General features: G+C 34.3%; 3 protein-coding genes across 3 annotated transcripts; 1 reads left to right on the top strand and 2 right to left on the bottom strand.

Moving 5' to 3' along the window:
• Positions 1-388: 388 nt before the first annotated feature.
• Positions 389-6799, bottom strand: LOC106717729 (armadillo repeat-containing protein 5). Its single transcript, XM_045680686.1, has 13 exons — positions 6554-6799; positions 6050-6276; positions 5217-5445; positions 4973-5141; positions 4681-4851; positions 4084-4429; positions 4013-4040; positions 3226-3544; positions 2936-3121; positions 2453-2684; positions 2275-2383; positions 2045-2190; positions 389-1589 (listed from the first exon to the last, which is right to left on the bottom strand). Exons 1-13 carry the CDS (start codon positions 6797-6799, stop codon positions 827-829), a joined length of 3171 nt encoding a protein of 1056 aa, XP_045536642.1. The 3' UTR covers positions 389-826.
• Positions 6800-7161: 362 nt separating this feature from the next.
• On the top strand, positions 7162-24942 carry LOC106717775 (active breakpoint cluster region-related protein). The gene is made up of 21 exons (XM_014511688.2): positions 7162-7561; positions 8636-8882; positions 8966-9158; positions 9407-9563; positions 9645-9897; positions 10043-10214; positions 11305-11446; positions 18489-18605; positions 18774-18959; positions 19247-19444; positions 20077-20196; positions 20272-20394; positions 20833-21039; positions 21251-21460; positions 21560-21755; positions 22005-22198; positions 22354-22529; positions 22968-23107; positions 23512-23657; positions 23963-24087; positions 24382-24942. Exons 1-21 carry the CDS (start codon positions 7283-7285, stop codon positions 24629-24631), a joined length of 3831 nt encoding a protein of 1276 aa, XP_014367174.2. The 5' UTR covers positions 7162-7282; the 3' UTR covers positions 24632-24942.
• Positions 12718-13855, bottom strand: LOC106717796. Its single transcript, XM_014511714.2, has 2 exons — positions 13632-13855; positions 12718-13372 (listed from the first exon to the last, which is right to left on the bottom strand). Exons 1-2 carry the CDS (start codon positions 13831-13833, stop codon positions 12897-12899), a joined length of 678 nt encoding a protein of 225 aa, XP_014367200.2. The 5' UTR covers positions 13834-13855; the 3' UTR covers positions 12718-12896.
• Positions 24943-26669: the final 1727 nt, after the last annotated feature.

The raw sequence follows: 26669 nt of genomic DNA, 5'->3' as shown, positions 1-26669 counted from the left end.
ATATGATGTGTTGAACCTTTGCAGAGTTATCGTGTAAATATTTAAATCCTCGTATGCCACGGGAACCGTAACCATTTCCAACAAAGATAGCCTATGTGTTCAATGTCTATACCAAATTTCATCGAGATCCATGCAGCCATTCTAGAGATACCTTTTAACTAACATACATCCATCTAAACATTCACATTTATAATATTAGTAAGATTAATTACTTCGAAATACTAATAATAAAATACTACAGTTCTACATAAATAACTCAGAATGGCTATTCATTAAAAAATTTAACCCAATTTTGAACAGCATTCTCTGTGGAATAAAAAAAGAATTTTTACTTCTAGCGCATCCCCTCGCTTTTGCCAAAAAAAAAATTAAAAACTGTCCATCTGACAATGTCCTCATTCTTTTTCCTAACTTGTATGATTTACAATTTATGTTACATTTTTAACGTTAATATATAATACATCTTATAATAGCAGAAGTGACTAGTTCTTATTAATTTGTCTATTACTACATTTGTTTAACTTTTAAACGTCTATCCGACTATGCCGACTTTATCACATGACACTATTCCCTCTTCACATATGTACTTTATGTTATGTAAATGCTCCGTATACATCATATATTACATAGATAATTAAAAATGCGCGAGGTGTGAATCCTTTTGGAAACATTAATGTACATTTATCCCTGGACAATACATGTATAACATAGTTGTATAATTATATAAATTAAAATAAGTCATCTTCAGGTTATCGACGAATTGACACAGACGATGACAAACTTCTAAACATACAATATAATAAGGCGAAAGTACATTACTAAAGTTTTAACACTTTACCAATTGCCTCATGATCATCGACTTAATATCGTCAAGCCACTGATCTCTATACTTTAAAGAAAGAATATTAGTAAAAGAACGTGTACGTTGCATTGTACTCATTTCCCCTGTCAACAAATACGCCGCCGCTTCAACACATAAAAATCCCATCCCATCTCCTAATGACCAGATGTAAATCCTTTCAGCGGATTCCGCGCACAATTGAAACTGCACGATGCCGCTACTCAATATATCTTTTATCCTTTCAAATAAGAATCTATCGGCTAACAATAAAGTTTCCAGACTTGTCTCCAAGTTTTCTGCCATTGGGAATATTATAATATCACTCTTTGGATTGTTCAAGCCACATTGTAGTAGCGTGAACAAATATTCGAGTGCCGATTTCGATGCTTTTCTCAACCGTACACAACTTTCACCGGATTCCTTAAAACATCCCATCAACATTGCGCTGAACACATCGGAATTCTGACAAAGGAACAATTTGTTCGCTCTTACTGTCGTTAGATCGTCCAATTCGAAAGTGACAATATCATCAACTAAGAGGTTATCTAGTATTGGATCATAACTAACGGAAATCTTGTCTTTAAATCTATTCTCTAACATCTTTGGATCTTTAATATGTATATTATTAGCTAATTTAACTAACCCAGTGATACCGATTTCATTATCTTCTTTGGATTCCGAAATTGTAGTAAGTAATACATTTAACGCATTACAATCTATGAAGTATTTCTTCAAAGGTTTTGCAGTGCTGCAAATATTAAAGCAATTTTAATATCAATTAAAGAGTCAATAAACTATGGGTAAATATAAACTGAGAAAACAAGGACGAAGGAATAATTCTGTTAATAGAATACGTAATTAACGTACGTAACACTCGACGAGCAAGTCTACTTGTTCTGCCGAAAGTGCGAACTAACTACGGTGTAAAAAATATAACATACGAAGGAGTACAACTTTATAACTCGTTACCTTCATCAATTAAAAATTTAAGTTCATGTAATCAATTTAAATCAAAGCTAACTCAATACATTTTGGATTGTTGTAAAAAGGTAAATTGATAACTAAAACGGCGACCATATTGTAATTATGTATAGTGTACGATATTGTTCTCATGTAAGTGACTTTTGTTTGTCTTTTTGAGAATAAATTCTTTAAACCTAAACCTAAACCTAAACCTAATTAAATCCATTAAATTTTACCAACCTTACTATATAAGGCAGTGTAATAGACAGTGTTCGCTTCATATCCGGGCTACCCTTCAGCAATTGATAACTTATCTCACCTATTCCATAGCTAGATTCAGCAAGTACTGTTAATCTAGCTAGGAGTTTAAAGCTTAATTTAACAACCTAAAAAAAACATCAAGATTAAAGGAATCATTAACTTGATATCAAAAAAAGCTAATTCTCAATGCAATGACTCTTTAGACTCACCTGCATACATTGTATACATTCATTTCTTGGATGTTTTGAATTTTGCGTCATATTATATAATCTAAGTGGAAATCTGTGTTTCAATACATTCATAAAACACCGAGCGCTGCTGTAATTAAAATTATCGTTGAGAAACATACAATAACGCTAATATAAACTTATTTAAAATTATATCTACCTCAAAACTTTCTTTAGAATTCTTGCCGGATTGCCGAGCGGTGACTTGCAACGTTCCACATAATTCAATAGACCGTTCAAGCAATCGTGACCGGCGAGTAAGTCTATCCTTTCAATTGGATCCATTTCTTGTTGCGTATCGTAAGAGGCTCCATGCGATACCCGAAATAGTAAAACCAAAACGCACGATATGTCCGATAATTTTGTGTTCACGTTAAACTTATTGACATCTTCTATAAGTAAAAGTTAAATTAACTATATTTATTAAATTAAGTATAAAATAGATTTTATTAGATTACATTCTTATTTTAAAAAAAAAAACATTTAATGCAGGTGATCAGTGAATTACGAAAATATAAGCAAAAAAGGTCGTAGCATTTTTCTTTCTCGTATTAATTCCACTGAATCAACAGTACTTCCATCCTCCCCAATCTTTTAAAAAAAGTAGTGATAACAATAGCGCTTAAACTCTTCATAACATTACCTTGTGAGGTTTCTTGATCATCGTCACTTTTATCATCAGCCATATCGAACTCGTCTAAGTCATGGTCGACCCTTGTAACTTCTAGTGCGAGGAGCTCGTTAGCTGTCATTTTGCCCGCGCCATCGTCTATTTCCGGCTCACTACATACTGGCGAATATCTACCCGAAATCTCTGAATCTGCACTATCTATGAAATATAAAAATATATATAAGTAGAACAAAGATAATGGATATTAATTAGACAAATAAATATCTTTTCTAATTTAAAAAGAATTTAAAACAAGATTTTACCTTCATTAATACTATATGGTGAAGTTGGACAACTAGAACTTCGAGGACTCCAATCTGCCCAGTATGGAGATGCGGAACTACCCTCTCCGGCGCTCACACTTGACTCAGGACTCCAATCCCATCGCATCCTTTTCCTTGTTGGTCCATATTCAGGACTTGCCAATCCAGATTGATTCGTATCAGAATAGGGTGACATAGGATACGCGTCACTACAATCTGGACTCATCGGTATTTCCGATAGAACTTTACATACCATTTCATTCCGCTTACGCTCCCAATTCGCATCATCCGGTCTCTTTTGAGTTCTTCCATCGACAATCTAGATAAAAACAAAACATAATTCTCTACTTCGTATACTACATACTAGCTTTTACCCGCGACTCCGTCCGCGCGGAATAAAAAAAAATAGAAAACGGGGTAAAAATTATCCTATGTCCTTTTCCTGGTTCTAAGCTACCTGCCCACCAATTTTCAGTCAAATCGATTCAGCCGTTCTTGAGTTATAAATGGTGTAACTAACACAACTTTCTTTTATATATATAGATTATAATTTATTTTTCAGTAATTTACAAAAAGGTATGACAATAAATAATATATACATACAATATTATATACATACAATAATATTTATAATCTACATTAATAAGACATGTAAGAGAAGCTTTCTTCTTATATAATACGTTAATAATTTCACTTTTTATCTATAAACCGATAAGGCTATCTGAACTGGTGGGCAAATTAAATTATGACAGCTCTTTAGCACAACCTGTTAACATTAAAAAATTACAAAAGATCCTCCTTGCACCGTACCATAGCTATCATGTCATTTTTTTTAAGCAATTGCAGCAACTTTGTCACCAGTTCAGATATCCTTGTTTGACTATACTTACGAGTTTTAAACGCTTGGTACATTCAGGCGTTGTTTTGTTAAGATTTTTTCGCTTTGCAATTGGAATATCGAAATCATTTCTACTCTCATCATCGGTGTCGCTATTTTCAATTGCACTAATCATTTTAAGTATTTCTAAATTTGTTTCTTCTAAATCATTACAGTGATTATTTTGCTCTTTTACACCATTTCGTCCTTTGTTAACTTTCTTCCATTGTAATATTCGTTTGTGTTCAAAATCCATTGTTTTAAGATAATCATTTAACTTGTCAGTCAATAAACTAATTAGTCCCTCGTTAACAAGTATTTGGAATGCTAAAATTAATTTAAGTTACATTCAAAATTCAATTTATTACTGGACAGAATAGAATGTTTCATTTAAACCCTTTTTATTCAGATTCATAATAAGTTATCTTTATAAAAAGCGTAAAATTGTATTTTTTTAATATTTTTACTAATGAAAACAAAGAAGACACTCCATGATAATAGAACTCTAAATGCTTCTGAATAGTAGCTTAAGAAATTCATCACATAAGAATATGCAATTTTAACAAACTAGAACTAACCTGAGTCATCAAAATAGTATTGCAGTAAAGCATGCAGGACATAAGAGTTAACTCGTGCTGCGGATACAAGCAGTGGCAAACCGCCGCAATGACGCAAACGACATCGGTTTACAGAGTCACTGCTCAATAATGCAAGAGCCTTTGCTGATCCCTCCGGCCACCATGCTACATCTAAAAAAAATATTACACAAACTCTAACTAGATATAAATAAGAAAACAATATATAGGAATATATGTTATATCTACATCATTTGATCTTATGTTATTATATTTTATAAATTTAATAAATTACCAGAAAGTTTTTGCAATATGCCAACTAAACATTCCACTAGGCCAGCTGTGCCTAAAAGGGGCCGACAAGATGGGACATAGCATAAATTGATTAAGCATTTTAGTGCAGTAGACTCAAATAATTTTGTCAATGCAACTAGACACTTATAACCCCTGCCATCACCCTGTATCTGAAAAAGTACTCAAAAAATGGTAACATAGTATGGATAAATTAACTCAGTTAAATGCAAATATATTTTTAATACCTGTTCTGCACACTGAGGATTACTGTATGTTGTAAAGTATCCTAAACATTTCAGAATACCATTAATCAGTTCTTCATGGCTTTTCTTTAATTCATCTATTTCATTAGTGGGATTAGGTGACTCTATGATACCGGCAGATTCACATTGCGCTGTTAACAATACAGTAATACACCTTACAGCATTTACACTTAGCATTTCGTCCCTTTTGTCTGTTACCATCCAAAGTTGCCTAGAGTATATAAATTATTTAGGATTAAAAATAAAAATTTTACTTATATTAAGGTTTTACTGTTACACTAAACTTAATTACGTATTAGTCAAACTACAACATTTAAGAGAAAACAAGATACAACATACAAAATTATATTAAATGCTACATGTTACACTATTATAGTATGGTATAATGGACATAATATGTAATATTCTTGAAATATTGGTGGCTCAAAACATTTATATGAGTCTATGAATCTTAAGGTGGGTATAGACTAGAGCATTTACTTGTAACAAAACAACGAGCCGCTCTATGATATGTTGTTGTGTATCACCCTCTCACGAACCAGCCATCCTTTGGAAACTATGCTTTTACCTGTATCATATCATTCATTAAAACATTACATTATATAGAAATGCTTGAGAAAATGCTCTAGTGTATATTCACCTTTAGGCTTAATGGGGCAATTCATTAAAGGCATACTGAGGGAGAGCCCTGAGCAGCATGGAGCTCATGGTTAGCCACCAAGATATTTAAAAAAATACTATAACATTCTTAATTATTTAGTATTTAGTTAGTTAAATTTATTTCCTACTTTAATACTAAGAAAAATTGTTCTTACCTAATTGCCCTCACAGCCATAGTTAATGTAGCAATAGATGTGTTTTTATCTCTGTTTTCTATTAAGGTAACAAGCACTTCTACGGCTCCGTGGTCATGTAAACCTTTTGCATTGGAATGTCTTTGTGCCAAATTGCCTATTAGTCTACAAGTTCTTCCCAATATACTATCCCGATATACAGTCTTTAATATTGATATAAGAGGCCCAAAAATGTTTAATTTGCCAACCTTAAAAATGATTTCAATGTAAGTTTCTATATCACAAGTATTATGTCTATATAGTCTTATGCTTCAGTTCAAATTCATTACCACTAAAGGGCGTGTTTTCATTTACCATAAGAACAGATAAAAGTACATATGAAATTTGGAAACACACTTGGTAGGGATTGAACCTAGAACTGCTAAGAGTACAAGTCCAGTGTCAATTCCACTACACCACTGACATTCTTGTTAGAAATATTGCCGGATTGAAACTAGACCGTATTATTCATTTCATTATTCATACCATAAGACTGCTTGTTTCATCCATGCAGCAATTGCCAAGAACACTCAAAGCTGTATTCAATATCCTTTCATTTGGTTTTCGAAGAAGAGGTAACAAACTATCTAAACCACCACAATCTCTAAAAGTTTTCAGACCCTTATCACTAGTAATAACATTATTTTTAATTTTTAAAAGAGTATCTTGAATACAAGTTGATGATGTAGATCTTAAGCCTTTTATAATCGCTTCTACATAGTTTTTATCCATCTTTGATGGAAAAAATGTTAAACAGTTCTATTAGGATTTCAATGTAGCATTTATTGGAATAATTTAATTTATTTTAATCATTTGAAGGCAACTACAAAATAAAATAATTTTCAATTGTCAAAATCAAAATGAAAAGTGACATTAACTTGACATTTCTGAAACAAACGAATTGGAATTTAATTAATCAATTACAATTTACATTTTTCGATTTTACAATTTTTAAAATAATGTTAAAAAATAGGCATGTTCAAAATTTTTATTTCTTTTTTTGGGTCTTTTATTGACATAAAGAGACTTTTTGGCTGTACGGATGAAGTACCACAGCTCATATACCTGACAGTATAAAAAATAAAAAGAAGATAATAAAAATTACATTTTGAGATGACAGAATTTCTGATACGTTTTTTACATTGAAACTTGTGTGTGATACTGTGATTGACAATAATTGTAACATAAAATTGTCATGAAATCGTTTTGTGAGAGATGAGTGTCTTCGGGGATTTTCAACGTGTGTGGGTGCAACGATTTCCTGAAAGTGCCTTGCCAGCCGCTTGGGAGGAAGATGTCAGGGCCAATTTGGCTAAACATAAACAAAAAGTAGCTATACTTAGAGAAGAATTGGAGAAGGAAGAATTTTACGTTGAATATTTGGAGACACTGCTGTCAGATGTTGAGAAGCACAAAGCAGCTGCTCAAAGCAATAGGGCGGCACCGCCCTCTGGGACTGACACCCATGACGATAAGACTTCTGATAGCAAACAGGTATCGTGTTACCTTTATATTTTTATACAAAACAACATTGGTAAAAAACATAAGATAGTACCATTGTAAACATTTGCTTGTTTTCTTTTTTTTATAGTATTATTATTTTTAAGATTCTCACAGTATTTGCTATACAGTTAAAATTAAGTTATAAACAGAATATTTTCCTATTCCACTCATTAAAGACATTAATTTTCTTATGACTTGTTAAGGACAAATATTATGAATCATCTTATTTTTCTCTATAGTTGGCATTATTCTAAAAAATATTAAACATTTCTAGAAATGTATTTTTTTATTACATAATTAGCTTTAAGCCTACTGAATGTACTGCAAAAGAATAATCTTAAGCAATATTCATAGTAACCTTATGAATATTTATTAATAACAGCTTTTGCATTACAATTGATAATCAATTAACTGTATCTTGTACTTGGATCATTAAACATTTGTAAAAAAATGTATGTAGGTTATTATTACTGTTATATCTGTGAGATTGCAGTGCCAAAACACATCTAAAAACATATTTTAGGAGAATGCTTCTTTGAAAAAAAATGTCAACAATTCAGAAATTTCCTTTTCCTTCATGCCTTTTCCTGTTCTTATTCTCAACTTAAGTGTTGTTTGAAGTGAAGGAGTGATCATTTATACTTTTGTATGTGTTGTATATATAGTCGATGACATATGTATAGTGAAGTGCACCTTATAATAGTGATTCATTTATAATACATATAAAAACATAAATAGGTATATAACCCATGATAGTTACTATTGTTTATTAAAATTTTTAACACATCAATTAATGTGCACTAAGCTCAAGTGAATCATTTCCTTATAAGACTGCTATTTGAATTTCTCACAATATTCCATGTTTTGTTATGGTATGTTAGTGTTGTGTCTTGAATAAGTTTTTTTTTAAATTAAATAATAAAATATGATTTAATAATTTTATAATTGCAGTTACGGGTTTCAAATGAAATAATTTCTAAAATAATATTTTATAATTCTACTGGATGCTGATCTACATCCAATGACATTATATAAGTTAAAATATAATTAATTAAATTTTTATAGGAATCAAATACAGATTCACTGTCAAAGAAGAGTGAAATTAGTTTGACAAGTAGTAATAATGAAGAACTTACAAATGAACCACTAGAGACTGAAGAAGTGCACCTCAGGCCAAAACCAGTGCATATTGGGGAGAGGAGTTCTGTTAACCAATGCATCACTGAGCTATCTACCACTCTAGCAGTAGAGGCTCGGAGAAGATGTAATAGTGAAGTGGTGCAGAGAACTGAGCCAGAAAATGATAGTAATGGTAAAATATTCTAATAAAATTGTGTCAATATATTATATATTAGTTTGAACATTGTACTAATACAAAATCTTTATTTGCAGTAGCTGTAGAACAAAAAAGTCCAACTAATGCTAAAAACCGTCCAATGTCTCAAACTGGTGATTTTGTAACAGTTATTGAAGTAAATGGTCTGAAAGCAGCTGAAAATGCATCTAAAAAGACTGAAAACTCGCCACAATCCCCTGAAAGTGCTACTGCAGATTCAACTGTGGCATCAAAGAAGAAAGTCCCGCCAAAGTAAGTGCCTTTTTCAAATAATTTTGAATTTAAGTACCAATAACATATTATGAGACTTTATGGAGAACAATTCTCCTTATTTTAACTGAAAATGTTTTTTAATATGTATATAGATTTATAATGATTATCCTTTTCCCTTCACCTATCGTTCTTGATGTTATTTACATACTCTTTTTCACTAATTTTTAAAGGACACATGTTTAAATTAAAAGAGATTTAACTGTTTTTATATCTTGTTTTAATAATAGGCCTCCACCGAAAGTATTTAGCAAACGTGGTGCATCGTTACCAGAAAGTGGCCTTCCAGAAGATAGCCCCCCTTCCTCACTTGGACGGAGACTTCGGAATGCAGAGTCCCGAGAGTCTATCGCCAGCCGGGCATCTACTCCCTCAATAAGTGAAAGGGTAAAACTATGTCAACATTTTTTTTTCATACTTTAAAAAGATAACAGTCAAGTTTCAGTACTAAGAATACATTTTTTGTAGGTAAAAAGCTATGAATCTATAAACTCTTTGTCTTCTGAACGTAAACGATCGGGAGGTGCTGCAACTCCGCGGTCCATAGATGAAGAAATAACTTCCACTACACCTGACTTACCTGAAGGAAATGATGCTGACAAATCAGCCCCTGTCTCGCTAGAGAGTATCCCGGCTGCAGTTCCCACTAATGAAGATGAACCATATTACGACCAAGTACCAGTTGATATCAATGATGGAGAATATGTTTATATACAAGCGGGTATGTTAATATCATTTGCTTTTTAAGTCAATTATTTTAGACAGGCATATAATAAAATAGTACAATATTCAGGATATGTATGTAATGAGTGGAAATTGCACAATATTGTGTAGGATTTTTGGAATATAAGTGTTATTTTTGGCAGGTGGCACGGGTTCTAGCGAGGATGCGTCGAGCGGCACCAGCACGCTGCCGCTGAGCACAGGTGCAGGGCCCACAGCGCCCAGCGCGCCCTCCGCGCCCACCGCACCACGCGCACCCGACTCCCCCACCTGCGCCACTGCGCCCAATTATGTCAATATACACTACTTTATACAGTAAGTACTACTGTTGACCAACTGTAATACATACAATTTCCCCTCATTTAAATAAGGCATAGGATACTTCAATAATTTGTATTGATTTTATGCTACTGTCTCAAGTATTTAAAATATGTATGTGTAATTTTACAAATTTCTCTTATTTGCATGTTATATTGCATGTATGTGGTTTTTATTTTTAGTATATTTATTACTAGCTGTTGCCCGCGACTCCGTCCGCGCGATATTAAAAAAAATACTTAATAAGTAGCCTATGTGTTCTTCCAGGCTATGTTCTACATTTATGCCAAATTTCATCAAGATCCGTTCAGCGGTTCCGGAGATACCTTTAAACGAACAACATCCAGCCATTGATTCATCCATCCATCCATGTAAACCACGTATCTACTAATTACCACATTGAAAATTTAGCGTTAAAATTAAGATACTCATTATATTTGGGATGTGGATAATATAAACAATGAGGAAGTGCCACTTAAACATCAATTAAATACATATTGACAATGTTATTGTGGACGAGGAAAGAAGTTTATGGTTCATACAAAAATATTCATTGAAAAGCCAGAACGTAGATATCATTGGCGGTTTCGATGTAATAAAAAAATGATAATATTGGACCATGTCAAAACGACGTCTTGAACGCAAACATATTATATCGTATAGGTATCCCAAATTAGGAAACTATAATCGAATCACGATAACTTGACCTCGACAACTGTTACATGATGTAATAGAACATCTCGAAATAAGTTTCAATGTAATACTTTTTATCTGTTATGTGGTGGTGATATTTCAAATTTTTACGAATGTAACAATCTTGTAATTACGAAATTTAATAAGGTTTTGAAGAAAGTTTTCAATTTTTTTGCTTTAAAAAATTATGCATAACAATTTCCTTAACAATATTAAGTCATCTATTGGGCAATGTGCCAAGTTGTAGAGGTTTTAAAATGTTCATGGAAATATGTCAAGAAGTTTTATATGAAACGATTTAGAGATACACCACTGTAGATAACCTGATCGCTTCGGAATTATTTAAAATTAAATTGTGGTTGTATATGTAAGCAAAATATATGTAATTTTCAAGGCAAGCCGGCGAGGGTGCGGAGCCCAGCGAGGCGGGCGCCGAGCTAGCGGACTCGAGCGACACTCCTCTATTGCTTAGGACAATTTCCTCCGACACAGAGGCGAGCGCGACACCGCCTGTATTAAGAAAGCTACAGCATCAGGTGAGTATCGAAACATTGTACACAAACATATATTTTATTCCTTTTTTTCTGTCTGAAATAAACAGAGAAAATAGTATGTTAGGGATACTGGAAACTCATAATTAGATGACACGTTATACTTTTCAAAATGAAGGTTTTGTTGACGTTTGTTATTAGTTAAATTTTAATGTTTGCTGCTCTATATCTCGTAACCCATTCGATTAATCAAATACGACAGGAAGATTGTGATTGTGCCTATTCTAATAGTGAACTGGGGCAATGTGGAAGGATATGTTAATCTGTAATCGTACATATCTAAATTGATTTCACTATGATTATTTTAAATTTAAATTACAGTTACTTAACGGTATTATTTCCTTAATGAGGGTAACCGACTGTGACTAATTAGAATTCTTAAAATTACTATATCTTGTATTTTGATAAAATACAGTCGACCCTGAAAAAGCGAGAGTCCGAAGGTCCAATATATTTTACTCCTTTATATAGATATCTGTTTAACTCGAGTTTCTAGCTTATGGCGGTCGTCCGTCAAGACAATGACTCTCGCTTATGGAGGTTTCTCACTTATCCAGGTTCGACTGTATATATTTTTAACACAACATAAACAATATGTTTTGGTACATCTGTTTCGTTGTAGTAACTCACGGTGATAATTACCGCTTGTTTTATTCCTAAAATATGCCTAATGAATAATAATTAACCGACTTATTTGTGGTATCTACAAGTGCCCACGATATGTATGCGTTTACAAAGACATTGTCTTCGATGAATCATTACTAGCTTCCATATCAGTATTTTAACAACATTCGTAATCTATTCGACTTACCTTTTGTGTAGCAGAATTATGACAAGTCCATTGATAGTTTATCGTAACATTTTATATTATCACTCTATAATTATTGTATGATATTAATGATTAGCTAGTCATATCCGGCGATGTTAAAAATAAAGCTTCTTTTCTTAAAACGTCCTATATACTTCTAATTTTACATTCAATCCATAAAAACTTAACTCGAAACTATAATTTAGCATTTATTATAATATTAAATATCATATATTTAATTAAAAGATGTATAATATATGATTTATTTAAATGTTATTTATTACAATTCTATTGACAAAAGTAATCGACAATAATATTTTAACTTTAATAAATTATTACAGGATAGTAGGTTTTAAATGTTAGTAACTGCATGGCATTAAATGAAAAAAATCATACATTTAAAAAACAAATAAAATTGCTATTCCTATTTAATATGACCGAGATTCTAGTTTCGCAATTACAATGGTAGTCTTATTTAAACTCTGATGAAATCAAATTGAAGATATGAAAAAAATATTTACATACGTACGCGAATGCGCCATCTTAAATTAGTATTATTTTCCTTACCTACATTAATTTCACATACAAACAAACAAACATATGATTTACAAAATAAGTGTCGTAAAATTAAGACTGATCTTCATCTTTATCTTCGTCATCAATGGGAACTGTAGAAGAGAGGACCGCTTCTAACTCTAAAGGTCGTTCTTCAACTCCTGCATTCGTAATACTTGGTAAGGATGACGTCTCTACTGTTGTTACTACAGTTGTCTTTTGTTCTTCCGTTACTTGCGTAATTGGTTTGTTAGTTGGAATTTCTTCGGGCTTGATAGTATATTCCCTGCACATTCCTGACATGTCCGTATCGTATATATTACAGGTTACGTTATTGCAACCGTCTTTGTCGCATTTCATAGTGGTGCAAGTCTGGTCGTTGCACCACACGGTGACGTTATGTTTGGCTATCTCTATGTTATTGTCGTGAGTGAATACTGACGTTGTGGTTTCGATTTCGTTCTCCGTCGACGAGGAATTCCACCATGTAAATGGATATGTTATCCAGCCCCATAATGTAGATCCAATACCGCGACCCTCGTTTACATCTGCAAGGACAATTTCAATTATTTTTCACTGCTGTATCTTACAAATATTGTGTTAAGAAGCCAACTCTAAACGTGAAAATATTAATCCATATATGAATTTGATAAATTAGAAGATATTATTCTTAGGTTTTTTTTTTAATTTTACGTTCCAAATAGCTCCGCCAGATGTAAAACCCATCAATAGTCTTTTAGATTTTTTAAACTTTAAAACATATCTGTTATAAATAATTTGATATAACTCTATAGATTGTATACTTACACGCAGTAGGGCTGCTCATCGACGTGCTGATGGCGCACAATATAAAAAAATACACGAATTTGTTAGAGATCAACATGACGACAGGTAACACGCGTCTCTTTTGAGGGAATAAATGTTTGCACAGTCCCACCTGAGCCTTATATACGGTGAAGCACGCCATGCCCCTATCTCTTCCGAGATAAGCCCTTGGGAATGTTGACATAATGAGCCACGGCCCCACATACCGTCCAAAACTTTTAATTATACCGAAATGACGTTAAACACATTTGAACAAAAGACAAAATAAGATAACTGTATTAGAGAGTTTCTTCTTCATCTTACTTTCAAGGAATAAATGCTCGGCTGTTCTATGAAAAGGTTACATTTAACATTGTTTGACCGATAAGCGTTCCCGTGGAATGCATTTGTTTTGTTTAATGAAATTTGACTAATCGTTAGTTTCTGAGATCTAAATCCCTGTATATCTTTGACAAAACAGACATAACAACATGTTTTGTACAGGAATATTGGTCTCAAAAACTATAACATCCCAAAAATGCATTAAATATTTAAATAAGCCTGTATTTAACGTTTAAAAGTAAAAAGGCCCTTAAATATTTATGAACGACATAAATTTAAATAAAATTAGCATCACCGATTTTAATAAATAAAAAAAATTATAAAGCATTATGGACGTTAAAAAGACAAATTTCATAACACATTTCAAAATATTCTTGTGAAGTTAATTATTAGGTAGGTATGTACTTTATACATAGGTTATATACATATTTAAAAATGTAATATATTTAAGAAGCCTGTAGGTTGTATATCACATGTGGTAGTGTCGTCTTCGCTTGTTGTAATGTTAACTTCACATAGAACACAAAAATGTACAACATCTGGACAACTGAGGAAGCGACATACTGTATCATGATTTATACAACGGGTCAATATTTTTAGCTTCTTGTCGGGCAAAGGTTCGCCGTAAACTTGTTCGAAATACATTTTGAAAAGTTTCCTGATGTCAACAAGATTTGTATGCCTCTTCATTGGGTTAAAGGTATGCGATGGCATATTTTCTTCTATAACCATGCCGGCAGCATCGAATTTTATAACTTTTGATTCTGTACCTCTATTTCTCACCCAAGGATTCAAGTAAAAAGTATCACGCTAAAATGTTGAAAATTGATTAATCATTCACATTTTTAACTGCTAATTAATTAAGAAACGGCTTAACTCACGTTTGATCGTCCGGTGACGGCACCAATTCTTTGTCGGCAACCGTTTCTTAATTAATTAATTATGATGTCTCACGAAAGTTTAAACAATTTAACTGCTAGTTGAAAAATCGCAGCACAAAATTTACTGGACTTACTTTAGATGCGTGATATGTGCTTGGGTACACATTAACAACTATTATAAATAATATTATTGAATAATTTAAATTATTTAAAATCGTTTGCATCGCAAATGATGTTGCGTCCCAGCACACAACAGTACGCGCTTTCTTATCAGGTACTCGATGAGGTAAACGTAATAAGTCAGAGTTTTACTGTTTTCACATGAAGCATTTATTTTTAAAACAATGGTACATAAACAATAGAATTACATCACTTTAGAGTGTTTTATATTTCTACAGTGACCGGACGAATCCAACTCTTTTATAGAACATTTAGATTTGAAAAAGTTTTTCTTTGCCGCCACCAAACTAATGCATTTGGAGCCAATGCAAAGAGTTGCCTTTCCAAACACTTTGCCCAACATTTTGTCTTGTAAAATATCCACTATTTCTAATGCTAAATTAGATGGTAAATCCATTACTGTTTCCAATGTGGCAACGCTGTCTGAAAAATTATTTTTTTTAAAATTTATCTATTCTACTAGTATACATATCTCGTGATTGAAGGAACCGGTAATGATGAAAAGTAATTTAGAAAACAGCGATATATTAATACCATACCTGTCCTGTTCGATCCATTGCAGTGTCCTCTGTGATTAAAACGGTTTTCTGGTGAACAAATTCTATGTATACAAGATTTATCAACACATTTCATGGAGTGACACGTCTTTTGAGAGCAGAACGTCAATATTCCTCTAATATATTTTCCCATAAATGACAAGAAAACAGGAGCTATAGTATCCACATCGTTCCAATCGACATTTCCGAAAATTGCGTGTTCCAGAGCCATCGTATGATTGTTACGTAACGTCTCTTGGGATATGTTCAATTTTACTTTGTTACTTTCCCTTTCTAAAATAATTTCAGTTATATTTTTAGGTATACTTGTACTATTAGAGATTTTAGAATTATTTGGCCAGTATAAAAGTTCGGAATCGACGTTCAATATTTTAATATTAGTTTCTTTTAAAGCAGTGGCACCTTTTTTCTTTTCTATTAATTTTGTATTTGGTCTTTCTTTTTCATCGTGTTTTATCGTTTTATTATTTACAGCTGAGCGCCTGTTTCTTAAGATTTTAGGCACCGCTGTTGAAATATTCGAAATTGTTTTTACGAAGTCTACTTCTATACTGTTTTCAGTTTTATGGAAATCGTAAGTTTTGTTATCCATATTATTTATTACGAAAGGGGCTTCTGATGCTTTTCCGTGGATTAAGCTTGTACTAGTATTTATCAAAGGTGCTATGTCTGGTATGCTTTGATTCAGTGCATTTGTGTCGTTAGTATTTTGAGTGTTGTTTATAAACGTTAGCAACTGTGGCTGAGAGTCGCGATTTTCAATTTCTTTATTGATATAGCTATTATTACTATTCAAATTTATTTCTTGAACTACTTGCGGTTCAAATTTTATGTTGTGAAAAGTAATAATTTTTTTCTTGTGTTTCTTGTTACTATTATTGAGTTTTGATTTCTTTTTCTTGTGAATAGTTATTTTGTGCAAAGAAGTGGAATCATGCTTGTTAAGCCTTATTGGCTTTTTCAATCCAAAAATTTCTATCGGTATGGGAAAACTTAATTTTGATACAGGCGAATGAAAAAGGAATCTCGTTTCTTTCGATTTTTTTTCATCGTTTTCTACATCTTTATCTTGGCTGCGGTTCTTCTGTTTAAGAAGACTTTCTAATATTCTCGGTAGTTGAATGTCAACCTTTATACGTATATTCAGATCATTATCGGCCGCTTCAGGTAATCGGTTTGAAAATCCAGTGTTTTCAAATATGTTATTATTGTTAAAAGCCATTGACGGAAAAAGTACTTTGTTGTCAGCAAAATCTACGTGTTTTGATTGATCAAAATTATCGTTAGCGGTCGTTTCGAACGGCATCAGACATTGCTTGCAATTACAATCGCACGGTATTTGATTATCTTTGCAGATGCAAGGTGATTTCATAAGATCATAATTCGTTCTTGGGGAAAGTAAAGGTAAATTTATGAATTGCTTTTCATCGGTGATCGTTTTGTCTTTCTCATTGTGATTATTTTTATACGAGTTTTTACTGTAAGGTTCAGGTCTATGAATATATTTTACGTCTGGATTAAAAGGCACAAAAATGTCTAGTTGATTATTATCATAAGATTTTTCGGTGAACGTAAACGGACTCGATAAGGAATTAAAATAGTCTACGTATTTGTTTGTCGGGAACGGTTTGATTTTCGAGAACCTTTCGTGACGCAACATTGGCACTTTGTTTTTACTTTTAAATTTCTCTTCGTATATTTTCTTTTGTTTGTGCGCTTTGTCTAGATAATGCTGATATTCAGTTAACAAGTCTTCGATATTTTCATCGCTATCACTTTCGCTTGGCGCCACTGGATACTGGAATGTTTAACGAAAACTTACCTAAAATAACTGTTATAAATAAGAAATCTTTCGAAAGTAATTGGTTCTCTAAACGGATTTCTCCTCCAGTTGAGTCTCCGAAATATAACGAAAGATTTTAAATGCCGATCTGTAGTATGAATAAAAAAATCAATTTCTAAGTAAACTTATTTTTACGTACCATATTACTGTCAAAATCGTTGATAATCTCAGCTATGTCATTAAAAAGAATTGCATCATTAAATGGAGAGAAATCTATCCGATTAATTTCATAACCTGCTAAAGAAAGGAGGTTTAGTATGTCATAGTTTAAAATTAATGTTTTATTTATTTCTAAACTACAATAGAAAAAGGTACTTACTGTCGCCAGTAAAATCAGCGCCTTTTGACACATTTGTAGAAATTAGCCAGAAGTATATTGTACAAAGTATTTTATAATTCAAACTCATGGTATATCTGCAGTTAAGCACCGAAGTCAAAGTGTATGTTTTCTAATGTTGCAGTTTTAAGGATCAATCGGAATGTTTATGTATTGGCGAGCTGTTACCAAACAACGCGATTTAAAGGCCCATTGTTTTTCACGGTCAACTCGTTATGCAACCCGCCATTGCAAGAATTTATTACTACATTTTTTTTTTAATTTTTTCACCATATGTTTTGTAATTCGACTTAAATGATATGAAATTCATTTCTGTAATAATAGTTACAATTTTCCTTATTACTAATTTATGCCGAAAATGTAATGAATTACTAAAATTCTAACATGGGAGTTGCAAAAAACCGAACGTAGCAAAAATAAGTCAAGTATAATATACAATAGCTATGAATACTTTGTATCAGATATATTTTGATATTGCCTTCCAATTTGCTAAAATCACTAAACGCTACAGTCATATCCTACACAGTACATTATATATCCTCCAAACAACTACAAATCATCCCCCTAATACCATTTAACCTGAATTTTAAATTGACTTCGATCTAAATGAACTGCGACGAGGAAATCTGGGTCTCTGAACTCTCGCTTGGTCACTGGTCCATTGAACATACCAAATCAAATGCCGGGAACTATACTAAGTTTGTTTTTATGTTTGTACAGGAGTCGAGTACGAGCAGCAATGCGGAGGCAGAGCGGCTCACGATGCACCGCTGCATCGTCACCAGTATTATTGAGAGCGAGACCGTATACGTTGAGTGTCTATACGTCATGGAAAAGGTAATTACTCGAAAAGTATTAATCAAAACATGTTCCTAACCTAGATGAATGACCGCAAAAGTTGTCTTTCTCTGTCTGAGAGAGTTTCAAAGAGGTCTTGAAATGAAACAGTTTAGTAGAATAATTATTCGGTGATTATTATTGTTAATAGTTTAATTATGATTCCAGTATATGAATGCAATAAAAGCGACGTTGTCGACTTCACAACCTGTGATAACCGAAGAGGAGTTCAACACGATATTCTACAAGATATCTGAGCTTCACGAACTGCACAAGAACTTTCTAGAAGGACTCAAAGCGGCCGTCTCTAGTTGGGAAGAGCCGCTCTCTGTTGGAATACATTTCAAAAAGATGGTAATTATTACTCACATGCATCGAACAATATTGGATTCTGAGTGTCGTTTAAATGTTACTAATAGAGATCCTTAGTGTACGTTTAGTGAGTGAAATCTGAGTGTAATCTTGTAAAAACCCTTCAAGTACTCGTTTACTCCTCTAATACAAGCGCAATTGTAGGAGTAAATATGATTAAGTCTCACTTAGTATGTGATATCTACGCTTAAGTCACCATTAAACAATTCTTAGTACAGCTTTAAGTATATGCTGCTTTTGAAAGTGTTGTTATCTCGTGTTTTATGTAGGCGGAGAACATAAACGTGTACGGTGCGTTCCTGCACAACTACGGGCGTGCGACGGACGCGGTGCGGCGACGTTGCGGCAGCTCCCCGCGCTTCGCCGACCTCACGCGACAGATCGCATGCCGCGGACAGCCCATGTCGCTAGATGATCTGCTGCACAAACCTGTCGCCAGGGTGCAGAAGAACGCGCTCGTACTGCATGTGAGATCTTACTGACACACTTCACACTTCCAACTCGATACTGACTCAATCCGCTAAAGGAGAGTCATAAATAATTTAAAAAAATTAAGGTTTCAAAAAATATTATTCTTTGTATTTAAAGTGTCTCTTATACAAAATTTCCTATTTGAGAACTACGTCATAATTTGGCTTGGGTTCGTGTATACTCTTATTTGAAATTAGCTGTCTCCGCGAATCCGTCTGTGCGAAATCAAAAACTTAATAAGTAGTTTATGTATTCTTCCCGACTGTGTTCTACATCTATGCCGAATTTCAGCAAGATCTACTAAGCCGTTCTAGTGATACCTTCTAACAAACGTCCATCCATCCATCTATCCAAACAATAGCACCTATATATATAAAAGAAAGTCCTATTAGTTACACTATTTATAACTCAAGAACGGCTGAATCGATTTGACTGAAAGTTGGTGGGCAGGTAGCTTAGAACCAGGAAAAGGACATAGGATAATTTTTACCCCGTTTTCTATTTTTTATTCCGCGCGGACGCAGTCGCCGGTAAAAGCTAGTTTATAATATTTGCAAGATGTACTGTACCACCTATAAATTTTTAAGTTATAACGATTCGATAATGATGTAATTTTTCCAATTTTCAGGATCTCATAAAATATACACCCGCTAGTCACCCGGATCACGCCATGTTGACGGACGCCTTGAACATGACGCAACATTTCCTCGATGAATTCAACATTATACAGACAAAATCACTCTTCCCCGTATGTATAAGTTATTTGTTCAAATTGATTCGATCTTTGGTATTAAATAATTCATTAACCACATTTGGTTAACAGAATGCTGATCGTGCACAGAGGCGTCTCGTGAAGAACTCCTTTATTGTTGAATTGTCAGATGGCCACAGGAAGCTGAGGCATTTGTTCCTCTTTAATGATGTCATCGCTTGTGCCAAATACAAGGTAAATTTGTATGTAGTAATTATAATATACCTGCTTTTACCTAAGTCTTAAAGCGTTGAGTGCATTTACAGATATATAAATTCTAATTATTATAAACTAGCTGTCGCCTGCGACTCTATACGCGCGCAATTAAAAAAAACTATAAGTAGCCTATGTGTTTTTCCAGACTATGTTCTACAACCGTGCTAAATTTCATCCATCCATCTAAACATTCGCATTTATAATAGTAAGATGACTTCACTCGTAATAAAAAGTTACCCCTTTATCATTCTTTATGCTAGAAAAAATATGTGTAAGAACAAAATAAAAATCCTCACTTTTATAGTATTAAGACTGTTCTTTACATTTTTGATTATAGTATTTTAAATATGTAAGACTTAAAATAGTCAACATATATAAAAATACGTATATAAAATAGTGAATGTATGTTGTGTGCAGGCGTCAGGTCGCGACAAGTTCACGTTCGAGCTGAAGTGGTTCATCCCGCTGCCGGAGATCGTGGTGGTGGAGGAGGAGAGCGCGGGCGCGGGCGCGGCGGCGGAGGCGCGAGAGACCTCGCCCGCTAACATCGTGGCGCTCAAGTCGCAGGCCTCCACTGTGCGCGACCAGATACTGGCAGAGGAGCGCGCCGTGCACGATGACAAGGTACCCCTGCCATACTATAACACTACAATTTCTTTAACTAACAGTTTTAACTAACTGCATAAGCATTATTGTCAACGCCGTATTTCTAAAAATTTTATGGCAAATTACATTTTGTGATAAATTAAAGGGTAACATTGAAAAAAAGAGTGTCAATTTCACCGTCACTCTATATAAAACGGTTAATTGAAATGTACTGTATATTTTCTATTAGAAAATCCGCATCGGCGGTCGCGGCGCCGCGGAGAAGCAGCGCAAGAAGCTGACGGAGCTGGAGGGGCAGCTGGTGCTGGCTTCACCCAACCTGGTGTTCCGCGTGGGCGCCAAGCCGCCCGGCGCCACCGCGCTGCAGCGACAGCACATCTTCTTCCTCAGCTCCGAGTACGAGCGCACGCAGTGGATTGATTCCATACACGCGTTACAGGTCTCGCATTTTTTACTTTATTTAACCATTAAACATTTTATTTTCTGGAAACACAAAAAACATGTTTATTATTTGGTGAATTTTTAATTATTTGTGTAGGCGTCATCAGCGCCCCCTGGCGGGTCAAACGCGATATCAATGCTGGAGCTTCAAGCGTGGGTGACGGCGTGCCGCAGCTACCTGCAGACAGACATGGGCTCGTACCTGCTGCGTAGCGGTCGCGATGACTCGCTGCTGCTCGGTGACCTGCAGCTGCACATCGGGGGCATGACCGCGCCCCTCGACACCGCCGCCGGTATTACAACATAACTATATCAATACAGGAAACATCGCCAATCTTCCGCGGTGTTGCCAGTAGACCACTCTTCTTAGTACCAATCTTTATTCAGCTAACCCTTCCTTGGAAAACAAGGGCTGACAATGTATCGAGTTTATAATCATCGTATTTATTTATGGATTGTGATGGTCACATAAGTTGTCTCTTCTCTGGAGCTACAGCAATATAACCGTCGATGTGTGATCGTTGTGTGTAATGTGTTGTTAGATTACTATGTGGTGGTGGAGGTGGACTCGTACGGGCACTACTTCCGCAAGGCCAAGTCGAAGCTGGTGTGCCGCAGTGCACAGCCGCGCTGGAACGAAACCTTCACACTCGACCTCGAAGGTTCACAGAACCTGCGTCTGCTGCTGTACGAGGATGCAGCCAGACCAGTGCTAAGAGGGAAATGCACACTCAAGGTATGACTTACGTTACTACCGCATTGCCGTTATATGGCATTGTAGTTTTCTGCCACTGGCGACTACTTCGGTTTAAGTTTCAACCTTTTTTTCCAGTCAAGTTGCTGTAAAAGATGTTGCAGATTCAATGTCATTAAGCGTATATTGTATTGCAGTTATCCAAGGAGTGGGTGGCGGAGAGCGCAAGTGGGGGTGTGTCGCGCACAGTGTGCTTGGGCGGAGGGTCGTTGCCTCTACGCCTGCGCCTGCTGCCTCCAGAGCGGTCCTCGCGCCGCGTACCCTCAGCCAAGCCCGGTGCACTATTCGGTGCTAAGATCACACACGTCGCCAAGTCAGTACACACACAAACCCATCTTCACATTGCTAAGAATTTGTTCACGAATTTTGCATGATAACAATATTATCTATGCACTAATTAAATCTGCAATGTTTCGTTTTAAATATATCAATTTATGGTGAATGATTTACAATATCTCATGCCATATATCGACCATGTGATCTTTGAAGTCATAATAGGTGACAGTATGGTTATAATTTTAACATCTTTATAGAGTACTGGCTGTCGCTCGCGACTCCGTTTGCGCGGAATTAAAAAAACCTAATAAGTAGTTTATGTCTTCTTCCAGACTATGTTCTATATCTGTGCCAAATTCCATCAAGATCCATTGAGCCGTTCTAGAAATACCTTCAAATATCCATCCATTCAAACATTCACATTTATAATATTAGTAAGATAGTGAAATTTATTGTTAATTCATTGTATTTTTAGACGCGAGAAGCGCAACATTCCGTTCATAATAAGCGCGTGTGTACGCGAGGTGGAGCGTCGCGGAATACACGAGGTGGGAGTGTACCGCGTCTCCGGCAGCGCCTCCGACCTCAACCGACTCAAGAAGAGCTTCGAGACAAGTATGTATACACTTCGCCATCTTTAATATTACATCGTCTTTGTTACATAATTCCTAGACCATTTAATACTATCTGTAGCCTGCGACACTGTCCGCGCGGCATAAAAAAAAACTTTATAAGTATCCTATGTGTTCTTCCAGACTATGTTCTACAACCGTGCCAAATTTTATCTAGATCCGTTGAGTCGTTCTGGAAATACCTTCAAACAAACATCCATCCATCCATCTATCTAAATATTCGCATTTATAATATTAGTAAGATTACTTAAAAAAATGACTATATTATCGTAGGACGGTGTTATTTGTTGAAATACGAAAGATCTTGTCATACAATCACGAGTAATGGCGATCCTACATCTTGGATTCTTAAAAATGTCGATGTTCTATGAGTGCTTGTGTTGTCAGATGCTTACGAGGCGGAGCAGCTGCTGAAGGAGGTGGACATTCACTCAGTGACGGGCGTACTCAAGTTGTACCTGCGCGAGCTGCCCGAAGCGCTCTTCACCGACGCCCTCTACCCTGAACTGCTGCGTGCTTGGGGCTCCGCACAGGTATGCTAATATATCATTCATCTTTTATAAATTTAGAAGAAAGAGAGAGAGAGAGAAAGGGATAGATGGAGCTTGTATAATTAATCAAACATAGAAGTTCCATGTAGATTTATTCCGTCTAGATATCATATAGTCAGTATATTGTAAGTTGAGGATATATGCTCTGTATAGTTAGTCATATCGATGGCTTCTGGTTGTAGTTATACTGTATTCAAAATCAAATATCAACATTTTATTAAAAAAAAATATTCAATTAATATTTAGATATTGAAAAATAACATGTTTGTTATTTTGTTTGTTGTTAGGGCGTAGGCACATCGGTGGACTCAGGTCCGGCACACACGCGACGACACGCGCTGCTCAAGTGTTACGCGCAGCTTCCCGATCTCAACAAGAACTGCATCGACTTCCTGCTCAACCATTTCGTAAAGTGAGTAATACCCTAATTTATTTTTCTAAAAAAAATAACGACGCTTTACTGATTCATTTTAGATTTTCAAAAATTGACCATAATCTTACTAATATTATAAATGCGAATGTTCAGATGGATGGATGGATGCTTGAAGGCATCTCTGAAACGGCTGAACAGACTCTGATGAAATTTGTCACAGATATAGAACATAGTCTGAAAGAACACATGGGCTACTTATTACGTTTGTTTTTAATTCCACGCGGACGGAGTCGCGGGCGACAGCTAGTCTTCAATAGATGTAATGTGTATCAGGGTAAACCAGCATGAGGGCGAGAACAAGATGTCGCTGCACAATCTCGCGACGGTATTCGGGCCGACGTTGCTGCGGCCTTCGGGAGCTGGCGCGGGCGCCAAGCAGCGCACCGACCTGCTGGCGGCAGGCACGGTGGACGCCATGGCCCAGGCCGGCATCCTGTACTGCCTGCTGCAGCAGCGCCAGCTCGCCGCGCAGCTCTCCTCGCACTCGCATCATCGAGCGCCCGCACCAGCACTCCTCGAGTAGTCCACATCAAGTATGTAACCCACTTACTGTCATTCAGTGGTCACTAAGGCCGACCCTTTAGTTACTACCAATTAAATTTAACATAATAATGTAAACTAAAAGAGACCCTAAGGACTCTACGGAAATTCTACACTAAGAGTCACCCTTAGAGAAGAATTAACGAGTTGTAACGATTACAATATACTGAATTTATTTGGATTCGTTAGTTTGTTACAGCTGCAAATATGAAGCAAGTTACATTTGCATACAAAAGGCATGTTCTAGACATCAGTTTTTGTTTCATATTCTTTTTGATTATTATTATTATTATTCGTCGACTTAAAGTAGAATACCAAGTTTTTTCCCGAGAAGTCGGATCGTTATTTAGCACCCATTATATTTACAATTTTGTAACTACCTTCACTGGCCACTAACTACTATTAAAATACATGTAATATGAAGAGTCCTTTATTCAATAAGACTAAAATAATCTTATCACAAATTAGTTATACGATGTTCTGTTTTAATTTTTAGTGAAAATCATTTTCACATTTTCCATATTGTTTGTGTCATTTAATAAAAAAACATTTTTTGCTAAAGAAAATGTGCTTTATTTATAATATTTAAACATACAATAAAGTACATATAACATTGAATAAATTAAATGTTCAAAAAATCACATCCAATAAGTTAAAATGCTTAAATTCTATCTCATTTTACTTATGTATTTTCAATCACATTTGAGATGTATGATAAATTCAAATTGTGCTAAAAATAAATATTATTACTAACGAACAAACAAAAATAAAGTGTTTATTTATTTTAATTAATTGTTTACAATCCAAATACCATTTAAAGTATTTGTGCAGCTAGATAAATAAAAAAAAAGTATTATTTTATTGGTTTTTCATGCATCTTTCAGTATTGACTTATTTCAATATATACCAATAAGTTCACATTTATAAATTATTGGAATGTTTTATTAAATAATAATAATTTTTACATGAACATGCATATAACTTCATCATTTGTCGATGAATTGCTTTGTAAATTTGTTTATATAATACTTTTTTGCACTTTGTCATCACTAATACAAAAGTACTAACATGTTTTTTTATTGTTATATTTATAAGTGATAATGTTACTGTGAATTTCTACTGTTGTAGCAAATATATGAGATTACATAATCCTTTTTTTTTCTAATGGGAATGTACATCAAGCTATGTTCTTGTTACACAGTTGCTATGACAGTAGACTCACCGTAACTTAGACATAAAAAAAAAGTTTTTAACAATTTGAAAAAATTGTTACACTTTGGCATTGTTTTTACATTTACGATGTATGTACTAAAGTTGTTTGTAATACATTCCATACAAATTTGTACTCGACAGACTGAATGTAGAAATATCAATTAGAAATATCATTTACAAAAAAAAAATAAAAAAAATAGTGTGAATAAGAATTTTCTACAAATTTTCACTATCACTATAATATGTTTATTGTTAACTCATTCACTATTAACATACATATTATTGAACTACACAAAGTGATGATATGATTTAATGTGATGATATGAATATGATATAAACAATCTTAAAAATGTTCTTGAGTTAAAAAAAAAACTCCAGTCCAGATATTTTTCAATTCTTTCAATATTTCAATTAAAGTAGAAAAAAACAATTAAAAAAAAAGCTTAAAACATTCCCGCACTTCATATTCATGTGGTAAAGTTGAAATTATTGTTATTTGTGAATGAATTAGGGGTAAACAAGCTGCTTTTTTACCTTAACTATAAATTGCAAGTTTTTCGATCGCTTGAAAATTAAGTATACATATTTCATATATGTATACATCTGTAATAAAGATGAAAAACGTTGAAAAATTGCAATGTAATCTTTAGGAAGAAAAACAAGATTTGCTGAATATTAAATTGAGGGACCGAAATTTATATTGTATTAAATTATTAGCATGTATAAACAGACTGATAATCATATAATTATGAATGGGTAAAGTTTTGCCTTTTACTTTGCATTATACTCCTCTGCTTAATAAATAATAT

Source organism: Papilio machaon, chromosome 13, assembly GCF_912999745.1.
Source record: "Papilio machaon chromosome 13, ilPapMach1.1, whole genome shotgun sequence".
In the NCBI taxonomy this organism is placed as follows: domain Eukaryota; kingdom Metazoa; phylum Arthropoda; class Insecta; order Lepidoptera; family Papilionidae; genus Papilio; species Papilio machaon.
The sequence above is the reverse complement of the archived record's forward strand: the minus strand, read 5'-3'. Positions and strand labels throughout refer to the sequence as shown.

Coding starts and splice junctions, on each gene's coding strand:
- LOC106717729 (XM_045680686.1), bottom strand. CDS start 6,799: ATGGATAAAAACTATGTAGAAGCGATTATAAAAGGCTTAAGATCTACA. Junction 5,446..6,049: donor ATGGCTGTGAGGGCAATTAG/GTAAGAACAATT, acceptor TATATACTCTAG/GCAACTTTGGATGGTAACAG. Junction 3,545..4,012: donor CGGTGCAAGGAGGATCTTTT/GTAATTTTTTAA, acceptor GTTTTTATCTAG/ATTGTCGATGGAAGAACTCA.
- LOC106717775 (XM_014511688.2), top strand. CDS start 7,283: ATGAGTGTCTTCGGGGATTTTCAACGTGTGTGGGTGCAACGATTTCCT. Junction 20,197..20,271: donor AGACAAAATCACTCTTCCCC/GTATGTATAAGT, acceptor TTTGGTTAACAG/AATGCTGATCGTGCACAGAG. Junction 22,199..22,353: donor GAGGGAAATGCACACTCAAG/GTATGACTTACG, acceptor ATTGTATTGCAG/TTATCCAAGGAGTGGGTGGC.
- LOC106717796 (XM_014511714.2), bottom strand. CDS start 13,833: ATGTCAACATTCCCAAGGGCTTATCTCGGAAGAGATAGGGGCATGGCG. Junction 13,373..13,631: donor GATGAGCAGCCCTACTGCGT/GTAAGTATACAA, acceptor TTGTCCTTGCAG/ATGTAAACGAGGGTCGCGGT.